The sequence below is a fragment of the Terrapene carolina genome, unplaced genomic scaffold, assembly GCF_002925995.2.
Source record: "Terrapene carolina triunguis isolate 2854851 unplaced genomic scaffold, T_m_triunguis-2.0 Scaffold193, whole genome shotgun sequence".
Taxonomy (NCBI): Eukaryota; Metazoa; Chordata; order Testudines; family Emydidae; genus Terrapene; species Terrapene triunguis.
The window spans coordinates 6368975-6389509 of record NW_020664544.1 but is presented as its reverse complement, the minus strand read 5'-3'; the positions used below and the strand labels follow the sequence as shown (position 1 = coordinate 6389509).

Here is a 20535-nt window from a genome sequence, read left to right as displayed (position 1 = left end):
AAACGGCCACTGGAGCTCCACGTCCCCCCCACACACACACCAGCATGCCTCCGCTCCGTCTCCACCTCCCCCCTCCCTCCAGCGCTTGCGCCGCCATACAGCTGATCAGCGCAAGCCTGGGAGGGCGGGGGGAGGAGGAGGAATGTGGCGTGCTTGGGGAAGAGGCAGGGCCAGGGTGGGGATTTGGGGAGGGATCCAATGGGGCAGTGAGGGGGCGGGGCTGGGGGCACGGGGCCAGGGCGGGGATTTGGGGAGGGATCCAATGGGGGAAAGACGGGGCGGAGTCAGGGAGGGGGGGCACAAGCCCCCTCCGGGCTCCGGTCTGCCGGTGAGCAGAGGCAAAATATAGGGACAATTCGCGTCCCGACCGAAGGTAGGTCGGGACGTGGGACAAATAAGCAAATATCGGGACAGTCCCGATAAAATCGGGACGTCTGGTCACCCTAGACTAGATGCCCATGTAATTGTCCCTTCTGGCTTTGAAATCTCCCAGGATCCATCCTTGAGATGGAGGTACTATGATGACGGGAACCATTTAGACACCTGGAAAGGTACATAGGTGTGTCCCTGTGTGAATTTAGAATCACAGAATCATAGAATATTAGGGTTGGAAGAGACCTCAGGAGGTCATCTAGTCCAACCCCCTGCTCAAAGCAGGACCAACACCAACTAAATCAGCCAGGGCTTTGTCAAGCCTTAAAAACCTCTAAGGATGGAGATTCCACCACCTTCTTAGGTAACCCATTCCAGTGCTTCACCACCCTCCTAGTGAAATAGTGTTTTCTAATATCCAACCTAGACACCTCCCGCACTGCAACTTGAGACCATTGCTCCTTGTTCTGTCATCTGCCACCACTGAGAACAGCCGAGCTCCATCCTCTTTGGAACCCCCTTTCAGGTAGTTGAAGGCTGCTATCAAATCTCCCCTCACTCTTCTCTTCTGCAGACTAAACAAGCCCAGTTCCCTCAGCCTCTTCTCGTAAGTCATGTGCCCCAGCCCCCTAATCATTTTCGTTGCCCTCCGCTGGACTCTCTCCAATTTGTCCCCATCCCTTCTGTAGTGGGGGGACCAAAACTGGATGCAATACTCCAGGTGTGGCCTCACCAGTGCCGAATAGAGGGGAATAATCACTTCCCTCGATCTGCTGGCAACGCTCCTACTAATACAGCCCAATATGTCGTTGGCCTTCTTGGCAACAAGCGCACACTGCTGACTCATATCCAGTTTCTCGTCCACTGTAATCCCCAGGTCCTTTTCTGCAGAACTGCAGAAGGGGGGCAGGGAGTTTCCAAGGGCCGGTCAGTAGCTGGCTCCCTAGGCTCTTGAAAAGCCCAGCTTGGGTATCTGTGTTAGGTTAGCGTGTGTACGCGGGTTTGTGTGTTTGTCTGTGCGTGCGTTGACAACTGTTTTAGACTCTCTGGTTTTTGACCTGGTCTTTTTGCTTTGGGGCTTTTCCAGGACAGCACTGAAGAGACTCTGCAGAGCCTGCCGGAGAGAAAGGCAGGTTTAAAGCGATTAGAAATGGAACAAAGGCCTTCCAGCTGCTCCAGAAAACCAAATGAGTGTGTGGGATGCACGCTTGTGCTTCCATGAGCTTCAAGGCGGATTGCACCTCTGGGGAAAGTGAGCTGTTCCCTTCCTGTTGGGGAGTGGGAACTAGATCCTAGCTAATGACGCCACTTCTCAGTTGTTTCTTTTTTGGATTCAGCCCCCAGTTGTGTTTGTGTGGAGGGTGGCTGGGTGCAGACAGCTGTATGGTTGGGTGTATACAGCTAAGTATTTTGAAAGCTGTCTGGCTTACCTGTTGGGTGTAAAATCTGAGCTTTGCACAGTCTCACCGCATCAGGTGATACTCCACCTGTGAAACATACCACCCAAAGACATGAGATCACTGGTGTGTGTCCATTGGCTTCCCGGGGATGAATTTAGCTTTGTTTTGCTGACCCTCCAGTGTTACACTGGCCCAATGTCTTTTGCTTAAAAAAAAAAAAAAGTCACGTTCAGAAAATTGTTACATTCCCAATGGCCAAATCTTGCAATCTTCATGCAAGCAAAACTCCCGTTGAGATCCGCTGGGATTCACCTAAATGAGTTAATGGAGATATCCCATCTCCTAGAACAGACCTTGAAAGGTCATTGAATCCAGCCCCCTGCCTTCACTAGCAGGACTAAGTTCTGATTTTGCTTCAGACCCCTAAGTGGCCCCCTCAAGGACTGAACTCACAACCCTGGGTTTAGCAGACCAATGCTCAAACCACTGAGCTATCCCTTCCCCCACAGAGAGACTGCAGGAACCAGCTTGAAGGCTGTATTCCCTGAAGGTGAAGTTCAGCCTAGCACAAATACTAATATGGTGAAAGGAAGGAGGGGGGAAGGGTCAATTTCTCCTTGTTTTAAGATCCAAGGAGTTTGGATCTGTATTCACCAGGGAATTGGTGAGAGGTTTCTAAAAGCTTCCCAGGGAAGGGAATGGTGGCAGCGGACCAGAACTAAGCTGATAGTTAAGCTTAGAAGTCCTTATGCAGGCCCCCACACTTGTACCCTAAAGTTCAAAGTGGGGATACAGCCTTGACATAATAATAATAAATAAATAATAAATGTGTTAGTCTCTAAGGTGCCACAAGTACTCCTGTTCTTTTTGCGGATACAGACTAACACGGCTGCTACTCTGAAGCCTAGCACAGCGGATCTCTTCCAAGGCTCTCCATTAGTGGTAGATTTTTCCCCTGACAGCCCCAGCCTCAGAGTTATGCTGCTGTTCATGAGTGGTAGCTGCCTTTTCTTGGGTGTTAAATACCTCAGTCGTCCCATGTTTTCCCATTCCATGGTTGGGCTACCACAGCCCATGCTTACATCAAGCCATAGCAATATTAGGTACTTGGACAAGCACGGTAGACCTGGGGATCTGGAAGCACCCTGCCAACATTAATTAATTAGACCTAAACAGACATTAATAAATTAATCCTGAAGATACCCCTGTGTGGTAGTGGCAGAACAGGATACAGACCAGTATGTAAGAAGAACAGCTGTATTTGGCAGGTGGGGAAACTGAGTCACAAAGCAATGCCCAAGGTTACCCAGTGACTTATATTTAGCTCTGTGCTCCAGGGGTGACGTTTCCAAAAGTTCTGAGGGACTTAGTTGTTCCGGTCCCCGTCGGCTCTCAAAATGCCCAACACCCAACAGCTCCGACTATGACATTGACGGTCAGATTTGCACAAGAGCGCTGAACTCTTCTGAAGAGCCGGCCTCTCCCCGAGTCTAGCGTTCTACGGCATGCTTGCCAATCCTTGAAGCAGCCGCGGGAATTGAAAAAACCTGCCTTACAGTGAGAGACTCAAGGAGCGTGATCTGTTAATCTAAATAAGGAGACGATTAAGCAGTGACTTGAGCACAGTCTATAAGGGCCAGGCCAGAGGATCAAAGCTATTTAGGCTCCCATTGATTTAAATAGAAGTTAGGGGCCTGAATACGTTTGAGGAGCAGGGTCGAAGAGCCTACATGTTATGCAGGAGGTCAGACCAGAGGCTCACAATTTCTGGCCTTAGAATCTATGAAATTCAAGATCTTTTGAAAACTTGGCCCTGTGCTCTTTCAAAAAGGATAGTGGGAACCTTAAGCAGAGGTTCCCGGCGGGGCTGCCCATTGGCTGCGTTTCTGCCTTTCTGAACAATACTTTAATTTTGCTGGGACTAAAACTCCCCCGGCTGCACCGGCCTGGCTTTGAAGGGGTAGAAATGAATTGGAGTTTTCTGTCTCCTGCCCGCTGTCAAGGATTCTGTCCTTGGCTCTGCCTGGAAGGAAACCACTTTCTCCCGCCCTCCATAAATAATCTTTCCTTCTCCCAAACCGAAAGAAAGGAAATCATTAAAGTTCCGAGGCGGGGAGCTGCTGCCAAGCCCGTCCCAGTATTGCTCAGCCCGGAGGTATTTCACAAAGCGACGGGGTCTGTTCCGCCTCCTGCCCCCTCCATCAAGCCTATTGGCCTGAGACAACCATTTGCACTGCTGTTCTCTACAGGGCCGGCTCCAGCTTTTTTGCCGCCCTAAGCGGCGAAGCGAGGGGGAAAAAAAAAAAAAGATAAAGCCGTGATCGGCGTCACTTCGGCGGCAGCTCTACCGCGCCGCTTCATTCTTCGGTGGCAATTCGGCGGCGGGTCCTTCGTTCCGAAAGGGACTGAGAAACCCGCCGCCGAAGACCCGGACGTGCCGCCCCTTTCCATCGGCCGCCCCAAGCACCTGCTTCCTTTGCTGGTGCACGGAGCCGGCCCTGGTTCCCTAGCGTGTTATCCTTAATTAAAGCCCCACTTAAAGACTGACGGGGTGATTCGGTTTCCAACGAGGACAGCATCCATTACTTCCACCTGGGCTGAGATGCCACTAAACCCCATCCAGATCAGTACGTTTGAGAGCCAGCAGCAAATTCAGGTGGGCCAGCACTGTGTCCTTGTTTTCAAACACTCTCGGGTAGAGACATTGGAGCTTGTGGTTATGTTAGCTTGGCCTTGGGACACCCCGAGGTTGGCTGAGTTAGGGTCTTGGGTTTAAGGCATCGGGTGAGGATTTGGGAGTTTTGGGTTCAATTCTTGGCTCCCTCCAGGACTTTGAGTGAGTCCTTTCCCTGCTCTGTGCCTCAGTTTCTCTATCTGTGGAATGGGGATAATAACCCCAGCTTCCCAGCAATCTGGTGACGCTCAATTAAGATACGGTGACGATGAATTTTGAGCTCCTCGGAAGGACAAAGTGGGTTAGCGCTGCACAGATAAGCCCATTTAGCTGACATACCGGTAGTGGGCTATTGTGCGGCGGTGTTTGGGTTTGGTTTTTTAACCCGTCTTTCTCATCAGCCCGGGGAAGGCGAAACCGAGCTGAAGCCGGGAAACCGTTCACAACTGCTTTGCTCTTGTTTTCGTTCACAGCGGCTGAGTCATACTCCGCGTTTTATCGACCCTGCTGGGCATTTGGCATGAACGGCTCTGAGGCCTTGGCATTTATGGGGCTGCCAGGCAGCAATCTGCTCTGACAAAGGGCTGAGCAGCTCTCGGAATCGTAACCTCCCCGGAGGCAGGGAAGAGAGGGGGGAGGAGAGATTGTTTAGCTCCTTTTAATTTAATCTCCCCCTGGTTCATTTCACGTTGTTTCAGGCTGGGTGTCAGGGCAGAGCATCGGGGAGATGTATCCAGATACAGTCACACTAGTGCTCAGAGAGGACAGTCGGGGCCATGCTGAGCATTCACCAGGGCACTCAGAACAGTCCTGAAAGCAACCACTTCGGGGTAACAGAGGAGCTGACACCGGTGCTGCCCTTGACCTAGCCAGATGGGACCGCATGGGGTGGGGATACTGGATACAGCCGTGCTGGAGGCTCAGATGGGGCAGTGGGAGAGATTTAACGTTCCCAGATGCCCTTTGGCGAGGGGTAAGAGTGGACCAGCAGGGAAGAGTGGTAGGATAGAGCAACGTGGCGCGTTCTTGGACGCAGTCGGCTCAGAGCAGAGATAATGGCAACCGCGGAAGAGAGGCGGAGCCCTTTGCCAAGCAGTCACGTTCAAACTCGGGCTGTGCCGGGTAACCCTCTTTAGCGGGAGGGATAGCTCAGTGGTTTGAGCATTGGCCTGCTAAACCCAGGGTTCTGAGTTCAATCCTTGAGGGGGCCACTTAGGGATCTGGGGCAAAATCAGTACTTGGTCCTGCTAGTGAAGGCAGGGGGCTGGACTTGATGACCTATCAAGGTCCCTTCCAGTTCTAGGAAGTAGGATATCTCTCAAGCTAAGCAGAGGTGGCCTGGGTCTGTAGTGGGATGAGAGACCTCTAAGATCAACCTGGGTGACTGCATGAAGTGCCAGGCCAGAGGGTTCCCAGCTGCGGGGAGCAGTGACGTAGGGGCCATGCAATGGCATCTCCCAGTGTTTTCCTAAGGGGATGACAGCACTTACTGCTTCCATCGCATCTGAAGTGCTCGGAGCACTTTGCAAAGGTGGGGCCCTATGAGGCCCATTTTATATCTGGAAAGTGGGAGGCAAAGTGACTTGGCCAGGGTCTCACTACGTGCCAGAGGCATCATGACAGCCTGGCTCTCTGATTCTCCGTCCTGTGCTCTATTCCCAGTCAGTGCTGCCCGGAGATACTAGACAGCGAGGGTGAAATTCTGGTCCCACTGCGATCAGTGGTGAAACTGCCCTCGACATTCACAGAGATGAGCTTTCACCCTTGGGCAGAGCTCAGGTATGTTCCCCTGTGTCCTAGGATATTAGGACTATAAGCTCAGTGGGGCAGGGACTGTCCCTTACTATGTAGATGGTTTCCCAGCTCCTGGGCCTAGATTAAAGCCCGCTCGGCTCTGTGTACATGAGCTGCAGCGTCGCCGTACCTATGTGTTTAGTCAACACCTAGAACAACGGGGCCCTGATTTCCGCTGACGCTTCTGGTTGCTACTGTAACCCATGTCGTAATAACTCAATTCTTGGCATGTGCCTATTTTGACGGCTCTGCTCTGTGATTCCCTTGGGGATTGTTGGGGGATCTCTCTGCCCTTTCTTGCCTACCCCTTTCAGTCCGGTTCTTTAGATTAGAACGAGCGGCCCCCTGTCAGAATGGAAGCAAAGATGGATGTAAAAGAGTTAAAGGGTGAGTGGAGGAGGAAATAGGCCTCTCTCTATGCTGCTATTTCACCACATCAATCCTGCCGTCCTCTGCACGGCCCCTGTGTTTATAAGACACTGAGCCGGCCTTTGGGGATGGAGTTTGACGCAAATTTGGCACGCTGCCACCACGGCTGGCTTTGCGAGCGACCTGCTTTGCATTATTTGGGAATGTGCGTTCTCCTCCACATATGGCAGACAGATTGTGCCCGGGGGCATGATGGGGAGGCCAGGCTGTTCTGCTCCAGCCTCTGACCCCCGTGCCCCATTTTCCTCTGGCAAAACTAGGTAATAGCCTCAGTGGGGAGAGGCAAAGCTGGGGCACTTTCGCCTTTGATTACAAATCGCTTCCTACCCGTCACCTGGGTGTCAGGAGCTGAGCTACACCATGCGCATTCTGGAGACCGGGGTGAATCATGGCTGGTGCCACTGCTTTCTGGGGCAGCTCAGAGTTGCTGTATATTCCATGAGTGTGCACGTGAGTCAGTGCTAACGTGCCGAGAGGGACCGACACAGATGCTTCGGCGAGATCCAGGAACAGAGGGAGCCAGCAGCAGGAACGAAAGCACGAGGGCGTTGTGCTTTGCAAAACTCTGGCCCAAAGCCGTGTTGCCAACTCATGCGATTTGCTCGCAAGCCTTGCCATAGGAAGTTCTATTCGTAAAGCCCCAGCACCTGGAGTCCTGTTATTTTTGAGAGAATCTCTGCTTTGGTTTAAAAAGAAAAAGGAAGTTTCTAGCCCTCCTGGAGGAGCAAATCTTGGAAATGGGACCCAAGTGCACCTTAAAGGCACAGGAACTAGAAGAACCTATAATGTCATTTAAAAAAAAAATCTCCTGGGTCTCATGATATTTTCGGGCCTGACTCACAATTTTTGAACATTTGGGGCTTAATGGTTTCACAGAACCAAAGTGAGAGGGACTTGCCCAGAATAGGGTCCCACTTTATTCATCCCCTGCCCTCATTTCGAGCTGGCTAGGTAAGTGCTTAGGTAAGTGCATACTATCTGAGCACCCCCCTAATTAATAATGAAGTTTATTTAATTCTCCCAGCATCCTTACGAGGTAGAGAAGCATTTTGCCCAGAGTAGATTAAGTGACTTGTCCAAGGTCACACAGGGAGTCAATGGCTGAGTTGGGAATTAGACCCAGATCTCTTGACTCCTTGCCCCATGCATCATCCACTAGACCATCTATCCTCAGAGAGGGGTCAGATATGGTCCTGGCTTGGGCCCATCTCTGTCACGCCCACCACTTGGACTGTGCACGGGGGGAGAAGGTTCTGTGATCTTTGCTTCTGGGATGAGCGAGGGGACTGGGCAAATTGGGTGGATGCAGATGGGAACTGGGGAATGCAGGGTGGCAGGTGGCTAGAGAGAACGATGCCATGAGCTGAGTTAAGGGACATGACAGAGGACACAGCAACAGAAGAGGTGACCTCCTGGCCCCATGAAGTCAAATGGGAGTTCTAACAGTGATGTCACCGGGGCTGGGATTTCACCTGGTATATGTGCTGGTGGTAGGAAGAATGGACTAAGGGTTACTGGCTAAGGCAGATGGGTAGAGTAGGATCTGGGGCTAGGGGTGAACAGAGAATGCCTTGAGAGGGGTGAGTAGGGGAGAGCATGGACGGAAGAGGTACGCGAGGAGGCAGGTGGTAGGAGGAATCTTCTGTTGATTGAGCGTGAGACTGGGGACGCAGAGCTTGGGGAGGGGCCGCGGTTGCAGATGGTCTGATTTAGGGTGGCAGCAGGGAATGGGACAAGATTAAGAGGATCTGAGAAATCAGACCTCGTTTGTAGCCTGGAAGTCTGGGACAGGGAATGGAACAGGACGGTCTTACGAGAGCAGAGGGAAGATAGGGCACAGCTGGGGGGGATTTTGTTTGAGGCACAGAGCGGGGGGCTGATGGGTTTAGGAGCTGACAGGGTGCAGCGAATACCAGAGCGTCAATAAAGGGCTGGGGGGGGGGGGTCGTGCTCTTCAATCCACCACTCCCCCAGCCTCCCTCTTTGCCCTCCCCACCCGCCCGAATAAATTCCATCAGTCGCCTGACGCGAGGCTCGCTGGAGCTCATTACGGCACATGTGCGATGGAGCCAGGGGCCAAAGTCTCGCTCCTCGGGGAGCAGTAAACAGCAGAAAGGAAGTTGTCCGAGTCCCTTTCCCCAGCCCCTCTCACCACAGCAATGGGAACTCCAGGCTCCTTTCCAGACCTTATTGTTAATATTTTCCCTCCTGCAATAACCATAAATCGGTTTCGTTTCCGGGGGGATGGGGGGGACATATTACACAGCAATTCCCACACATCAAGACCACCTTGCTGAGTCTCCTCCTAGCCCCCCACCTCTCCCAATCAGGGCTCTGCATCCGGGGAAGAGACGCAGCAGGCGAGGGTGCCATGACCCTCACTTGGAACCTTGCAGGTGGCATTGTCACCTTGAAACTTGGGACAAAGGAAATCCAGATCACGGCCCAACCCAACCCATCCCCCCCGACCTCTCCAAGACGCCCACCCCCTTCCTATGGGATTAAGGGGAAGCAGGTTAAAATAATGAATCGCCCGCAGTTATTCACCATTTCGTTATTGGCCGTGTCAGAAGGAAGGTGCAAGTGGAGGGGAGCGACAGATCTATAATCCCGGGCTTCACCACAACGCCCACCAAGGAGAGGGAACTGAGGCAGCTGACAATAAAATGAGATGCATTCAAGACTCCAATTACAACCCTGGGAGCAGAGCTGCGGACATGCTTCTGTGAGTGGCGACCGCCCCCCTCCACCAAACCTGTGTGCATAAAGCCACACCACAGCCCCGCAAACACACGCGCAGTCCTACCGCCACATGGCTATAAACACACTCTGCCCCAAGCCCTGCCTTTATCTGAAGGACATATTGTCTACTGTGGAGCCCGTGGCTTTTACCAAAGACCTGAGCTCCCCTTTAGGCATGGTCGTTGCTGAACAATGGGAATCTGGCCCTTATTTCGGTGTCTAAATGGGAGCAGAAGGCCACTGAAAATCTGGCCTCTGTGGTGGGTGCTGCGCCATTTTGAAAATCTGGCCCTGAGTTCTTTGGAAAACTGGACCGTAACGAATAATAAACTCGGCCCTTATGTTTTTGTCGGGTTAGTTCTGTGCTCATTGACCTCAAGGGGGCCCTGGCTGGTCAAAGCACCGTGCAAATCTAAAAGATGCCCCAAAATAATAATTTGGGTTGTGTCTATGTAGGCTTCTTTTTCATAGCTAAAGAGCAGCTCGAAGGTGTTTTGGGGGCAGGAAAAATGTTTTCTTCGTTCTTTCTTCTTTTTTAAAGCGTTAGAAATACAGGTCTTGTCTGTATTAGAAGATGCTTTGGGGACCAGCTAACGAGTGAAACTATGAGCACACACAAGACTGAAACCTGCGGGGCAGTATCTTCGGTCAGATGCTGATTCTGGTACGATCTCTGTTGCACTCCTGTCCAATGAACCATTGGGAGAAAAGAAGTCTTTGTTAAAGAGTCCTCAACCTGCTGCTTTAATTGAGGTGTGAGTTCCCACAGTACACGTCTGACACTCCCAGGTCATCCTCTCTCCAGCTCAATGAAGACCAGACTTTATTCTTCTGATATTTCTAAGGTTAAAAATCAAGCAGGGGGGAAAAAACTAAAACAAACAAACCCCCACCTTAAAAGGGACTTAAGATAAAAACTCTCTTTCATAAACATGGGGGGAAAAGGAGCACAAGTCTCGCTATTTAACAATCATTTGAAGGTCACCTTCCACTAATCAATCCCAATAGCAATATCATCATCCTCACTGGGGAAACTGAGGCACAGACTGCTAAGGCAGCTTGACTGGCATATCAGAGTAAACTCAGTGGTAGAACTACAATTAAAATCCAGGTGTTCCCAATTCAGCTAGACCAAAAAGCCTCATCTTGAGAGACAGTCCAAGCAATACAAACACAAAGGCCAACAAGCACATACCCACAGGCCCAAATTCCAGTGCGACACACAAGTGAGGACACAAGCCTACACACACACACAGTATGAAACACCAATGTACTCACACGTGCATGCTACCAATCACAGCTACATGATCACACGTCAACGAAGGAAAAAGCAATCGCATGCAAAATCCAGCCAAGACACACCAGAGCTGTATGCTGTTTATTCATGGCTGAACAATACACCCGGATAATTGCCCACACAAGCACAGGTTCATTCACGGACATACAGACACAACCTTTTGATGCTGGGCCAGGTCAGCCATCCACCCAACCCCCCCACTGCAAGCCGCTGACACCAATCACAGCAAAAGGACTAATTGTGTGGTTCAGTTACAGGACTATTTATTCATTGTAAGAATTTCTAATAAATTGGCATTTCTCCTATTACAGAGAAACCCGAGGGGCCGGGATAATAACAGGTATTAACAAGAGGAACGTGCTGTCTTTGTACAACAAAACATTATAAAAAGCAACAAAAATCTCCAAGATCATAAACTTTGGCTTATTTTTTCCTCGTTATGTTTGTCTCAGCACAGGAAGGTGAGACGTCCCTAAGTCCTTCTTTGCATACTGAACGCTTCTCGCTTCAGCATGGAATTTGGTGATGCACCGAGGGGCTTCTCCTACATGGCCGTTAGGACCTGAGCGCTTAGCAATATTGCTCCGGCGATCAGAAAGAGATTTCTGAGCTCAGTAGCTCCAGCTCTGCACACTGAATTGCACCCGGTTAAATGAAAGTGCGACTTTAAACCGATTTAGTTTAAGTTGTGCAAAAACCAAATGTGGCGGCTCGTCAACCCATTTAAATCTAATTTCTAACGGTTTAATTTTTACCAGTAAATTTAACAACGCAAGTAAAACTGGAAGCCAGTTTTAAGCTGAGCTGAAGGTACGTTTACCCTATAGCCACGAAAACAGCATAGCTTTGAAATGGATTGTAATTAAACCAGTGCCACTTCTGTGTGTAGACAGGCCATAAATCCAGAGGCATCCCAATGACAGGGGGTTTGCACATTCAGACGAACTCCGTTGGACTTCATTGGGATTTACGTCAGGGCGGCTGGGCTCAGAGTCTGGGACAAATTCTCCAAACTGGTGGGTTTTGCATGCGCAGTTGACAGCTAAGGCCATCAGCATTTGATGCGGCATGGAAATGGTTCGTCCTTGGAATGGGTCTTTCTGCCTTGTCTACAGAGAGATTTGCATGAGCGCAGACTCTTCAGGGCTTAAAAATTCATCCTCTGCTGAGCCTCCTCCTCCTGACACCTCCACCCCCGGCTTCTGACCTCTGTTGCTTTCCCTGTGTCCCACTGGGATGCGGCAAGCAGAGGACTATATGCTGGGTGAGATGGAGGCTGCTACTCAAGCAGGAGCCGCCGTGGCTACCACGGCTGAATCCCTCCCTGCCAAAGTGCCCATCCTCCCATGCCCATTGGAGCCACCATGCTGCACGGAGCCTTCCCCCTCACGCAGACGCCATCTCCCCCACTTCCTGACGCCACACTGCTCCCTGATCCTTTCTGGAGCCCACGGAGGCATCCCTTACACCCAACAGTCTCTTCCCCTCCTCCATTAGAGATTCCCCACCCCCACCTCTTCTGCCAGGCTCCCTAGCTGCTCCATCTTTGCCGGCCCGATCTTTCCTTGTTCCCACACCGTGCCCTAAATAACCCCTGAGTCCTCCCTTATTCCCACCGGAGGCAGGCCGCCCCGCACACATGCTTTAAGCCTCATATGATCCCTGTACACGACCCTCGCTGACTTGCTTTGAATTCTGGCAGACATCTGGGCCATTTTTTTTAGTCTCTTGCTGCAAGGGACAGGCTTTTGCAGGTGGGGGAGTAAATGGGAGCCTCGCTTTAAATTAACCCTTTCACCCCACATGGGAGGAACACAATGTGACGCCTAAGGATTTACAGGGGGGAGGGGGGAATTATTTGGAGATCTGTGACTAACGAGGATGCTTTTGTTCTGTTCTCTGCTTTTAGGATTCACAGTGCAAATAATATAATCAAATACTGCTTTGTGGTGCTGAGTGACTTCTTAAAAAAGAAGGTGGAAGAACATTAACTCATAGAGTCCTCCTCAGACATCAGAACATATAAATCACTCCTCAGAGAGAGAGAGAGCGCGGGGTCTATGTGGTTGCAGGGGAAGCAGGATGGTGAAGTGCTAGCCTGCAGCACAGGAGAGTTGGGTTTGTTTCCCCTGTTCTTCCATAAACTTCCTCTCTGATTTGACACAAGTCATTTAGTCTCCCCGGATCTCAGTTTCCCCATCTGTAAAGTGAGAATAATAGCACTTCCCTGCCTTAAAGAGTGGGAGGTGATCAGATAAGAACATAAGAACGGCCCTACTGGGTCAGACCACAGGTCCATCTAGCCCAGTATCCTGTCTTCTGACAGTGGCCAATGCCAGGTGCCCCAGAGGGAATGAACAGAACAGGGAATCATCAGGTGATCCACTCCCTGTCGCTCATGCCCAGCTTCTGGCAAACAGAGGCTAGGGACACCATCCCTGCACAGATACCACAGTGATGGGAACCATATAAGTACACCTCTACCCCGATATAACGCGACCCGATATAACACGAATTCGGATATAACGCGGTAAAGCAGCGCTCCGGGGGGGTGGGGCTGCGCACTCCGGTGGATCAAAGCGAGTTCGATATAATGCGGTTTCACCTATAACGCGGTAAGATTGTTTGGCTCCCAAGGACAGCGTTATATCGGGGTAGAGGTGTACCGCAGACGTCTTCCACTGACTTTCAGTGTGTACTTGGCAAATCCCAGCCAAAACCCCAATATAATCCTGTTTTCATGCAAGTTTCCCATGTGATTAAAAAATGGAGATAACCCAAAATATTGGAGCTGGTTGAAAATCTTCAGCTAAAGTTTTGTTTCAATGTTTTGCAGGAAATTTTAAAACAAAACCTGAGAATTTTCATTTCATTCCGATTCAGCTACAAATGTTCCCTTTGATGCTAGTAGAAATTTTCAACAATCGAAACAAAAATTGCCATCTCAAATGAAGCTAAATGAATATTTTTGTTCTGAAATTTCCCTTGAAAATGAAAATAAAATGTCATGAAAAACTAAATTTTCCTGTGATAACTTTCATTTTTGAGGAAAACCTAATTTTCTGATGGGACCAATAGTTCAAAAAATTTCAACCAGCTCTACAACGTAGACATGAATCTGCATTTGCTTTTCAGAGTTCTCTGCAAGGCATTTTTGTCTGAAACACAACACAGGTATGTTACGACTATGATCACCTTCCACACATATAAGGCAACTCAAAAATTAAAGCTGTTGCTTCATGTACAATATCTAAGCACCACTGGGTTCTGTGAAGAATACCTGATCTCTTATATGATGCTTCAGTACCTGCATACAAAAAATGAGTAATAAGGTCACTATTAACATTTTTTTTTAAATCCCTTGCCTGCATTACTAGTAACACCATATAGATTGTTAAAGATAAAATCTGTCTGACTCAAATGTGCTTTTTTTATTGTTTCTAATCTTTCATCGCTTGTTCATATTTCTCCCAGTTTGACCTAGACTGGTAAGTTTCAGTTTTTGCTTCTCATGCATTAGCTCAATGCTGCTGGCCAAGAGTTTTGCAAATGGCTTGTTATCTGGGGACACCTTAAAGGGGCCTGATTTTCAGAAAGGGCTGAGCACCCACCCTCTGAAAATCAGCCCCTTTTAAGGTGTCCTCAGTTGGGTACCTGAAGTCACTAGTCACTTTTGAAAACCTTGGCCATTGTGTTTACATTTTCAGCACCGAAGCAGGAAGGTTTTGATCCAATCCCTCCTTTTTCCATTGTCATTTTTTTGCTTAAAATATTTGGGACATTTCCACTCACATTAAGTTTTCTAAAACTTAAAAAAAACATACATCTAAACAGGCAACATTTTTCAGAAACGGGGGCCTAAATGATCCGCTCCTCAGTCCATAGTTTGGCACCTGGTTAAGTGGCCTGATTTTCAGAGGTGCTCATTTCCCCACTGACCTCAGTTGCTGAGTGCTCAACCCTAAATCAGGCCATTTAATCACATGCCTACATATGGTCATCATGGGTGTGGGGTTTTCCAAAGCATCTTAAGTGACCTAGAAGCTCAAGCCCCACTGAAAGCTGATAGGACTTGTACTCCTAAATCAATCAAAGGTATGAAGGTAGCCGGGCGTTTTTGTAAATCCCGTTCTAGAAGCCCAATTCTTAGCAACCTCCGCCCACCCCCATCTCTTAAAGCACAATGGGTGAAATTTTCCAAAGCACTTACAGGAGTTAAGTGCTCAACTTCTATTGACTTTCAATGGGATTTGGGTCCCATCTAATAACCATGGGTATGTTTGAAAATTTCAACCTGTCCCTTTAAAAAGGCCTGAAGTTCCATCCTGGATCTAATTTCTTTGCTTTCGTCAGTTTCGCATGGCCTTTCAACACTGCCATCATCATAAAAAAAAAAGTGTGCGTTATGTCAATATCCTTCTGTCGTCTCTTTACTCTGTAAGGCCAGAATCAAGGTTATTATAAAAAATACAAGACTGGTAACATAAAATTCAACCTGCAACGCAGAGCCGTGAGCAAACGGATCTTTGCCACCACATCGTCCATCAGGAAGACGCTGGGAGGCCAGTCAGTTCATGGGAGCTGAATGGCACCAGTTATAACACTTATCATAGCTTTGTGGAAGAACGGGTAACAGCTAGACCCCATGCTAAGGCAGCGTTGAACAGAAGTCTTGATGAGAAAGCCAAGGTCTCCTGCTCTTTAGCACTGTAATCCACTTCACACTTAGAAACATTTAGCAGTGAGTAAAACAAGACAATATTATTTACAATTCTTAGTTGTCTCATTTAGGTTTTTTTCCCCCTTTCTTCCTCCTTTAATACTAAGATTTCTGGTGGAGCTGGGAGGCAAACAGCATGTCCTTCACTTATGTAGCTCAGTCTCTCAGATTTCCCTCTTCAGGGACAAGTTCGGCCTCTTTGGAGCAGAGATGAATGTGGCCCATAGACTTCATTTCGTCTGTGAAATTATGAACATCACCAAAACGCGGCTACTGCAGGCCCTGAACATGAACTCCTTCCTCCGACAGTGCGCCCACTGCTTTCCAAGGCAATGCTGTCTGAGCAAGGAGGCTAGAGTCAGGCTGTTAATGAATTAGCAGCTCAGGTCGGATATACGACATGGACTTGCTGGCTTGAGGTCTGGAGGAAGATGCCAGACCAGAGGTCTAAAAGGAGGAAGGGTGAGGGGCTCCCCCCACCCCAGTTCTGCTACAGTTCTTCACTAGCCACCAATCAAATGAGATTTGATCCTATGTTGTGAGGGCAGAAGCAGGGTAATATTCTAGAACTGGAGACATTTGGGGCTGGATTCTTACTTGCATTGGATAGAAGAGCTGGTCAGGAATTTTCCAAAGAAACATTTTTGTCCATTGGAAAATGCTGATTCTTTGAAATTGAAACTTTTTTTTTGCAGAAAAGGGTCAGTTTCGACAAAAGTTTTCTACCCAACATTTGGGGCGGGGGGGGTTCCAAAATCATCAATGTTTTATTTTGACATTTTCTACATGAAAAATCATAGTTTTCCTGTTCAAAGTGGCTTTTCGCTTAAAAATTTAAGCTAATTCTAGTAACCCCCCCCCAAAAAAACCCTTAAAATGGTCAAAATTAAAACAAGATGCTTCAAAATTATTGAAACAAAATATTTTGACCTGATCTGAATTTCTTTTGCCAGATTTTTTGATGTGCGAAAAACATTGCCATTTAGACGTTTCCTCTCAATTTGGGATGAGAAAATGTTTCAATAACTTGAAAACGTTCACGGGATGGGAAAATCATTCCCTGGCCAGCTGGGTTTGAATAGCCCCTTATTCAATGAGTCTTCATCATCAGGGGGTTCCTGGGGAAGCAAGGAGCTATTCATTGGTAGCAAAGAGAATCTGGCCCTCTCCGAAGATCAAAGTGCTGTGAAACCATCTTCGAAGTCATCAGAACTTTTGCTACCAGTTATTGGTCCCTCAAAAGGAGCCAACCCAAGAATGACCTCCTGTCTCCAGCTTCTAATGCTCCCAGGTGTGCTCTGAAGTGTAAGTAACCGTTCCTCTCTGGTTGGGCTGATTACAACAGATGCAAGTTCTACAATCACATTCACATTCTGTATTTTCCTGCCTCCTGGCTCCACAGACGGTTCTTCCACCTTGGGGCCTCTTGCAGGGACACCTCATTTGTAGCTGCTGGGCACCCCCCGAGAAACTTTACTGTGGCTTGGTCTGCAGATGCTGGAATGCTGCAGTCCAGGAGTCATCCACCCAAATCTGGAGTGAGGTATGATCACCAGTACTGTCCTGTATATTATTATTGCTCCTGTGCTGTCATTTCCCGTCACATACCAGCCATACTAGGAATCCGATGGGTCCAGGAGGTAGAACTTCCACTCGGGCAAGGAGGAGAAAGCTTGCAAAGCAGGGATGTGCCGCAGTTCTGGGAGAGGTCTCCTGAGCCACTTAAGGGCTAGAGCACTTTGCATAGTTCCCTTGATTTCCTGATGGCTGTGACAGGTGTGGGAGCCCTTGTGGTGAAGGAAAGGCATTTTCAAGTCACCCTTCCCATCAGGAGCTTTATATGAAAGGGAGCCCTACGGACAGGGCTAAGCCACTCATACCACTTGGCTTCCAGCGACCCTGGGCTCCATTAGAACTCCCCTCTCCTAGGAATACATATCTGGAGCGCCAGGAACTGGTAGCTTCCTCCAATGGGTGGGAAACAGCTGAGTCCTATGATTTGGTGCTTTTCTAGTGTCTTCTTCAAAGAAGGAACTTCTAACTGAGGATTGGGCCCAGCTGGTTTGGAAGGAGCAAGATCCACCCCCTCCCCCAACACCCCCTTTCACCCAAACCCATTTCCGAGCCTGGGAAAAACTCCATCGAACACACTCCCTGACCCCCTGTTCCTTTAGAAAGGTTGCTGCAGCTGCCTCTCTACCTCCTGGGTCTTCCTTGGAAGCCTCAACATACCCAAAGGAGCCTGTTCTTGGGATGTTTCCGGCTTTGCAGAGACCGAGAGGTTCAGATAATACAGCGAAGACAGCTGAGCTTCTGGGCGCTTTTCCAAATCACCCTCCGACCCTTTCGAGCCTCATCCGTACCAGCTCAGATACTATGGTAATGATCATGGTCTAGGAACCCATATAGAATAGAATCGACTCCATCACTAATGTCGCCCATCCCCACTTTCCCCTTGCTCGTCGGCCGCTAAAGCAGCAGCGTGATTACGTTGTAGCCCACAGTGGGTGGATCACTGATCTGAGGAAGGGCACAGAGCCTGTCTCCTAGTGTCTCACCAGTACAATATGTGAGAGGTCTGGGATGACAGCAGCTGCTCCAGCTCTCCAGGGCCGCACGGCGATTGTTGGTTGACCTGCAGCGTGACGGATGGCAATTGTTTTCTGCTTTCCCAGGCACCGTTAGCGGGTTGCTATTCTCCACTGGAATTTGGGGGCTGTAACAAGGGTGATGTCTGCCCAGGAGCGATCAGCGCCTGGGAAGGTGCTGGCGATTGACCGCTGAGCACCCGAGATGGGCAAACGACGTTATTCCTTAGGTAACTAGATTGTTTCTTAACGTGTCAGGCAGCCTGGCTGCTAATGAGCAAGGCAAACGCTTCCAAGCCTGAGGAATGTGCGTGTCATGGAGGCATGTGGATCTCTTGCCAACACGCACGCTGTATGTTTCATGATTCACAGTGTAGATTTTGCCTGCTAGAAACAGTCCTCTCCCCCCTCACCACTCCCAAGGACAGTGCAGAGGCACAAATGTGTGTTTCTATAGACAGAGCCCTTTTTTCCCCATGCTGCATCCTTGGGTAGCTCTTTCTAATTATATCCCTCTGCTCCCCACCCTCCATCCCAATTCCCTGTTAATAACATCTTCACTCAAACGTTAGCCCTGAAATCCTCCCAGTTCTCTCTGAATTCAGCCGGGTCCGTCCTTCCTGGCTTGGGAGATGCAATTCAAAGGGAGAGCAACTGGTGATCTGGGGCAAACAGAAGGGGGTGGATATTGTGGGGGGCAGAGGAAGAGCCTCAGAGGGGGAGTGGAAGAGGGGGAACGAAGCAGACAGAGAAAGAAAGAGGAGAGACCTGAGCGAGAGCAAACGCGGTCATTGTTGCAGCTACCGGAGACGTGTTGTTGAGGTTCGGGGAGGCGGGGCGTGCACAAGAGATTGTTTTGCTCACACCGGATGCGCCGAAGCCGTCAAGCGCTCCTAGGTCCCAGCAAGACTGAGGGAGGCCACAGCCCCTGGTGGCCTTGGCTATATCCCTTCTGCTTTAGCATTGGCCAGTCCGCCAGGGGAAAGGGGGATAGAAAAAAGGGGACAATACTGAAAATAAGAGGTCAGTGCATACGGGATTGTTCGTAAATAGCAGGGGGCCCGGGCGGGAACCCCATTTCCTTCACATCTTCTCGCCGGCTGGTATCTCCGTGGGGTCGCAGAGGGGCTGGCTGGGGAGTGCCTCTCCCGCCCCACCCTTCACACCGGCGACGTGGCGGTCGACTCGCTGTACAAGCTCTCCACAATGTCTCCCCGCTGGATTCGGCGCAGGGCGGCATAAAGGGCGTCCATGGTGGCGCTGTCCTTGCTGGACCAGTCGGAGAGCAGGGCCCGGACAGGGCACTCCTCCTGCGTGAAGGAGTCTATGTGATCCTCCTTGTAGCCCAGCTCCCCCGCCAGGTGACGCCAGGTGTCCTCCGGGGAACTGTTCAGCAGCTTCTCCACCTCCTCTTGCTTGTTAGGCGGCAGGCTGGTGTAGAGGTTCCCGTCTCCTTTCAGAGCTGTGCAGGGAAGGGGAGGAACAGAGCAGGGTCACTACGGCCTTTGGGAGGTGAAACTGAACCAGAAGGGGTCAGGAAGCCCAGGAGAGCACCAGGATCAGGGGCGGGCAGCTTGGTGCTTCGTACACACTGGGAGATTTCCCAAGGCAAACCGGGGGATGCCTATGACCTATACCCTGCTGTGTATCATTTCCCCAGTCTGGACTTGCAGCATCACCCCACTGTTTCAGTCCTGGGCTCCCCACTGCCCCTCTGTCCCAGTCTGCAACCCCTGTCCAGCCACTCCTACCCCGATCCTGACCCGCAGCTCCCCTTCCCTGCCATACCATGTCTGATCCTCCCAGCTCCACCAGTGCTCCCCAGACTCCTCCCAGCCCCGGGCCCACCCTAGCGCAGCTTGGTGGATAAACCTTACCCTGCACCTGTGCGGTCTGTGTTGGTGGCTGTTGATCGTGAAGGCTCTGGCTGTCCACGGAGATCCCGCTGTCGCTGTGAAGCTTCTCTCCTTCCGGAGAGGGGGTCTGGTTGACAGGGCGGTTGTTGGCACCCTGTTTGTTCTGTTTGCAGCTGTTCCACCTGCAGAAGGGACCAGCGAAGAGGAATGAAACAGCCGATCCAGCCACATCGGCCAGCCGCTTACCTGGATCTTATTGTAAGTCAGCCAGAGTCACAGAGCCTCATTCTCCCTGTCCTGCCCTTTGTGCCCAGTCTGCCTTAAATGTTGATACGAGGGCAAAGCAGCAGAGAGCCAGACCCGCTGGCCTTAGAGATCCAGGCTCCAGCATCCTGCTACTGATTACTATGATGTATTGCAATAACACCTAGGAGCCTTAGTAATGGGTCAAGACCCCCACAGGGTGCTAGGCGCTGTACAATCCCAGAACAAAGAGACTCTCCTTGCCTCAAAGGGCTTGCTGTCTAAGTCTCAGCTAGGAATAAATGAGGAGCAAGCAGGGCCGGCTCTGGCTTTTTTGCCGCGGGGTGGGGGGGCCGGCCGGAGCCGGGGGGGCGGCCGGAGCCCCGGTGGGGGCTCCGCTCTCCCCCCGGCGGCCGGGGC

General features: G+C 50.3%; 1 protein-coding gene across 1 annotated transcript in view; it reads right to left on the bottom strand.

Moving 5' to 3' along the window:
• Positions 1–18790: 18790 nt before the first annotated feature.
• NGFR (nerve growth factor receptor) overlaps positions 18791–20535 on the bottom strand; it is a 30382-nt gene continuing 28637 nt past the window's right edge. The window contains exons 5-6 of the mRNA XM_026654724.2: positions 19894–20054; positions 18791–19478 (exon numbers count right to left, since the gene is read on the bottom strand). Coding sequence (XP_026510509.1) covers positions 19177–19478; positions 19894–20054 — 463 coding nt within the window. The 3' untranslated portion in view covers positions 18791–19176. The remainder of the gene's footprint in view (positions 19479–19893; positions 20055–20535) is intronic.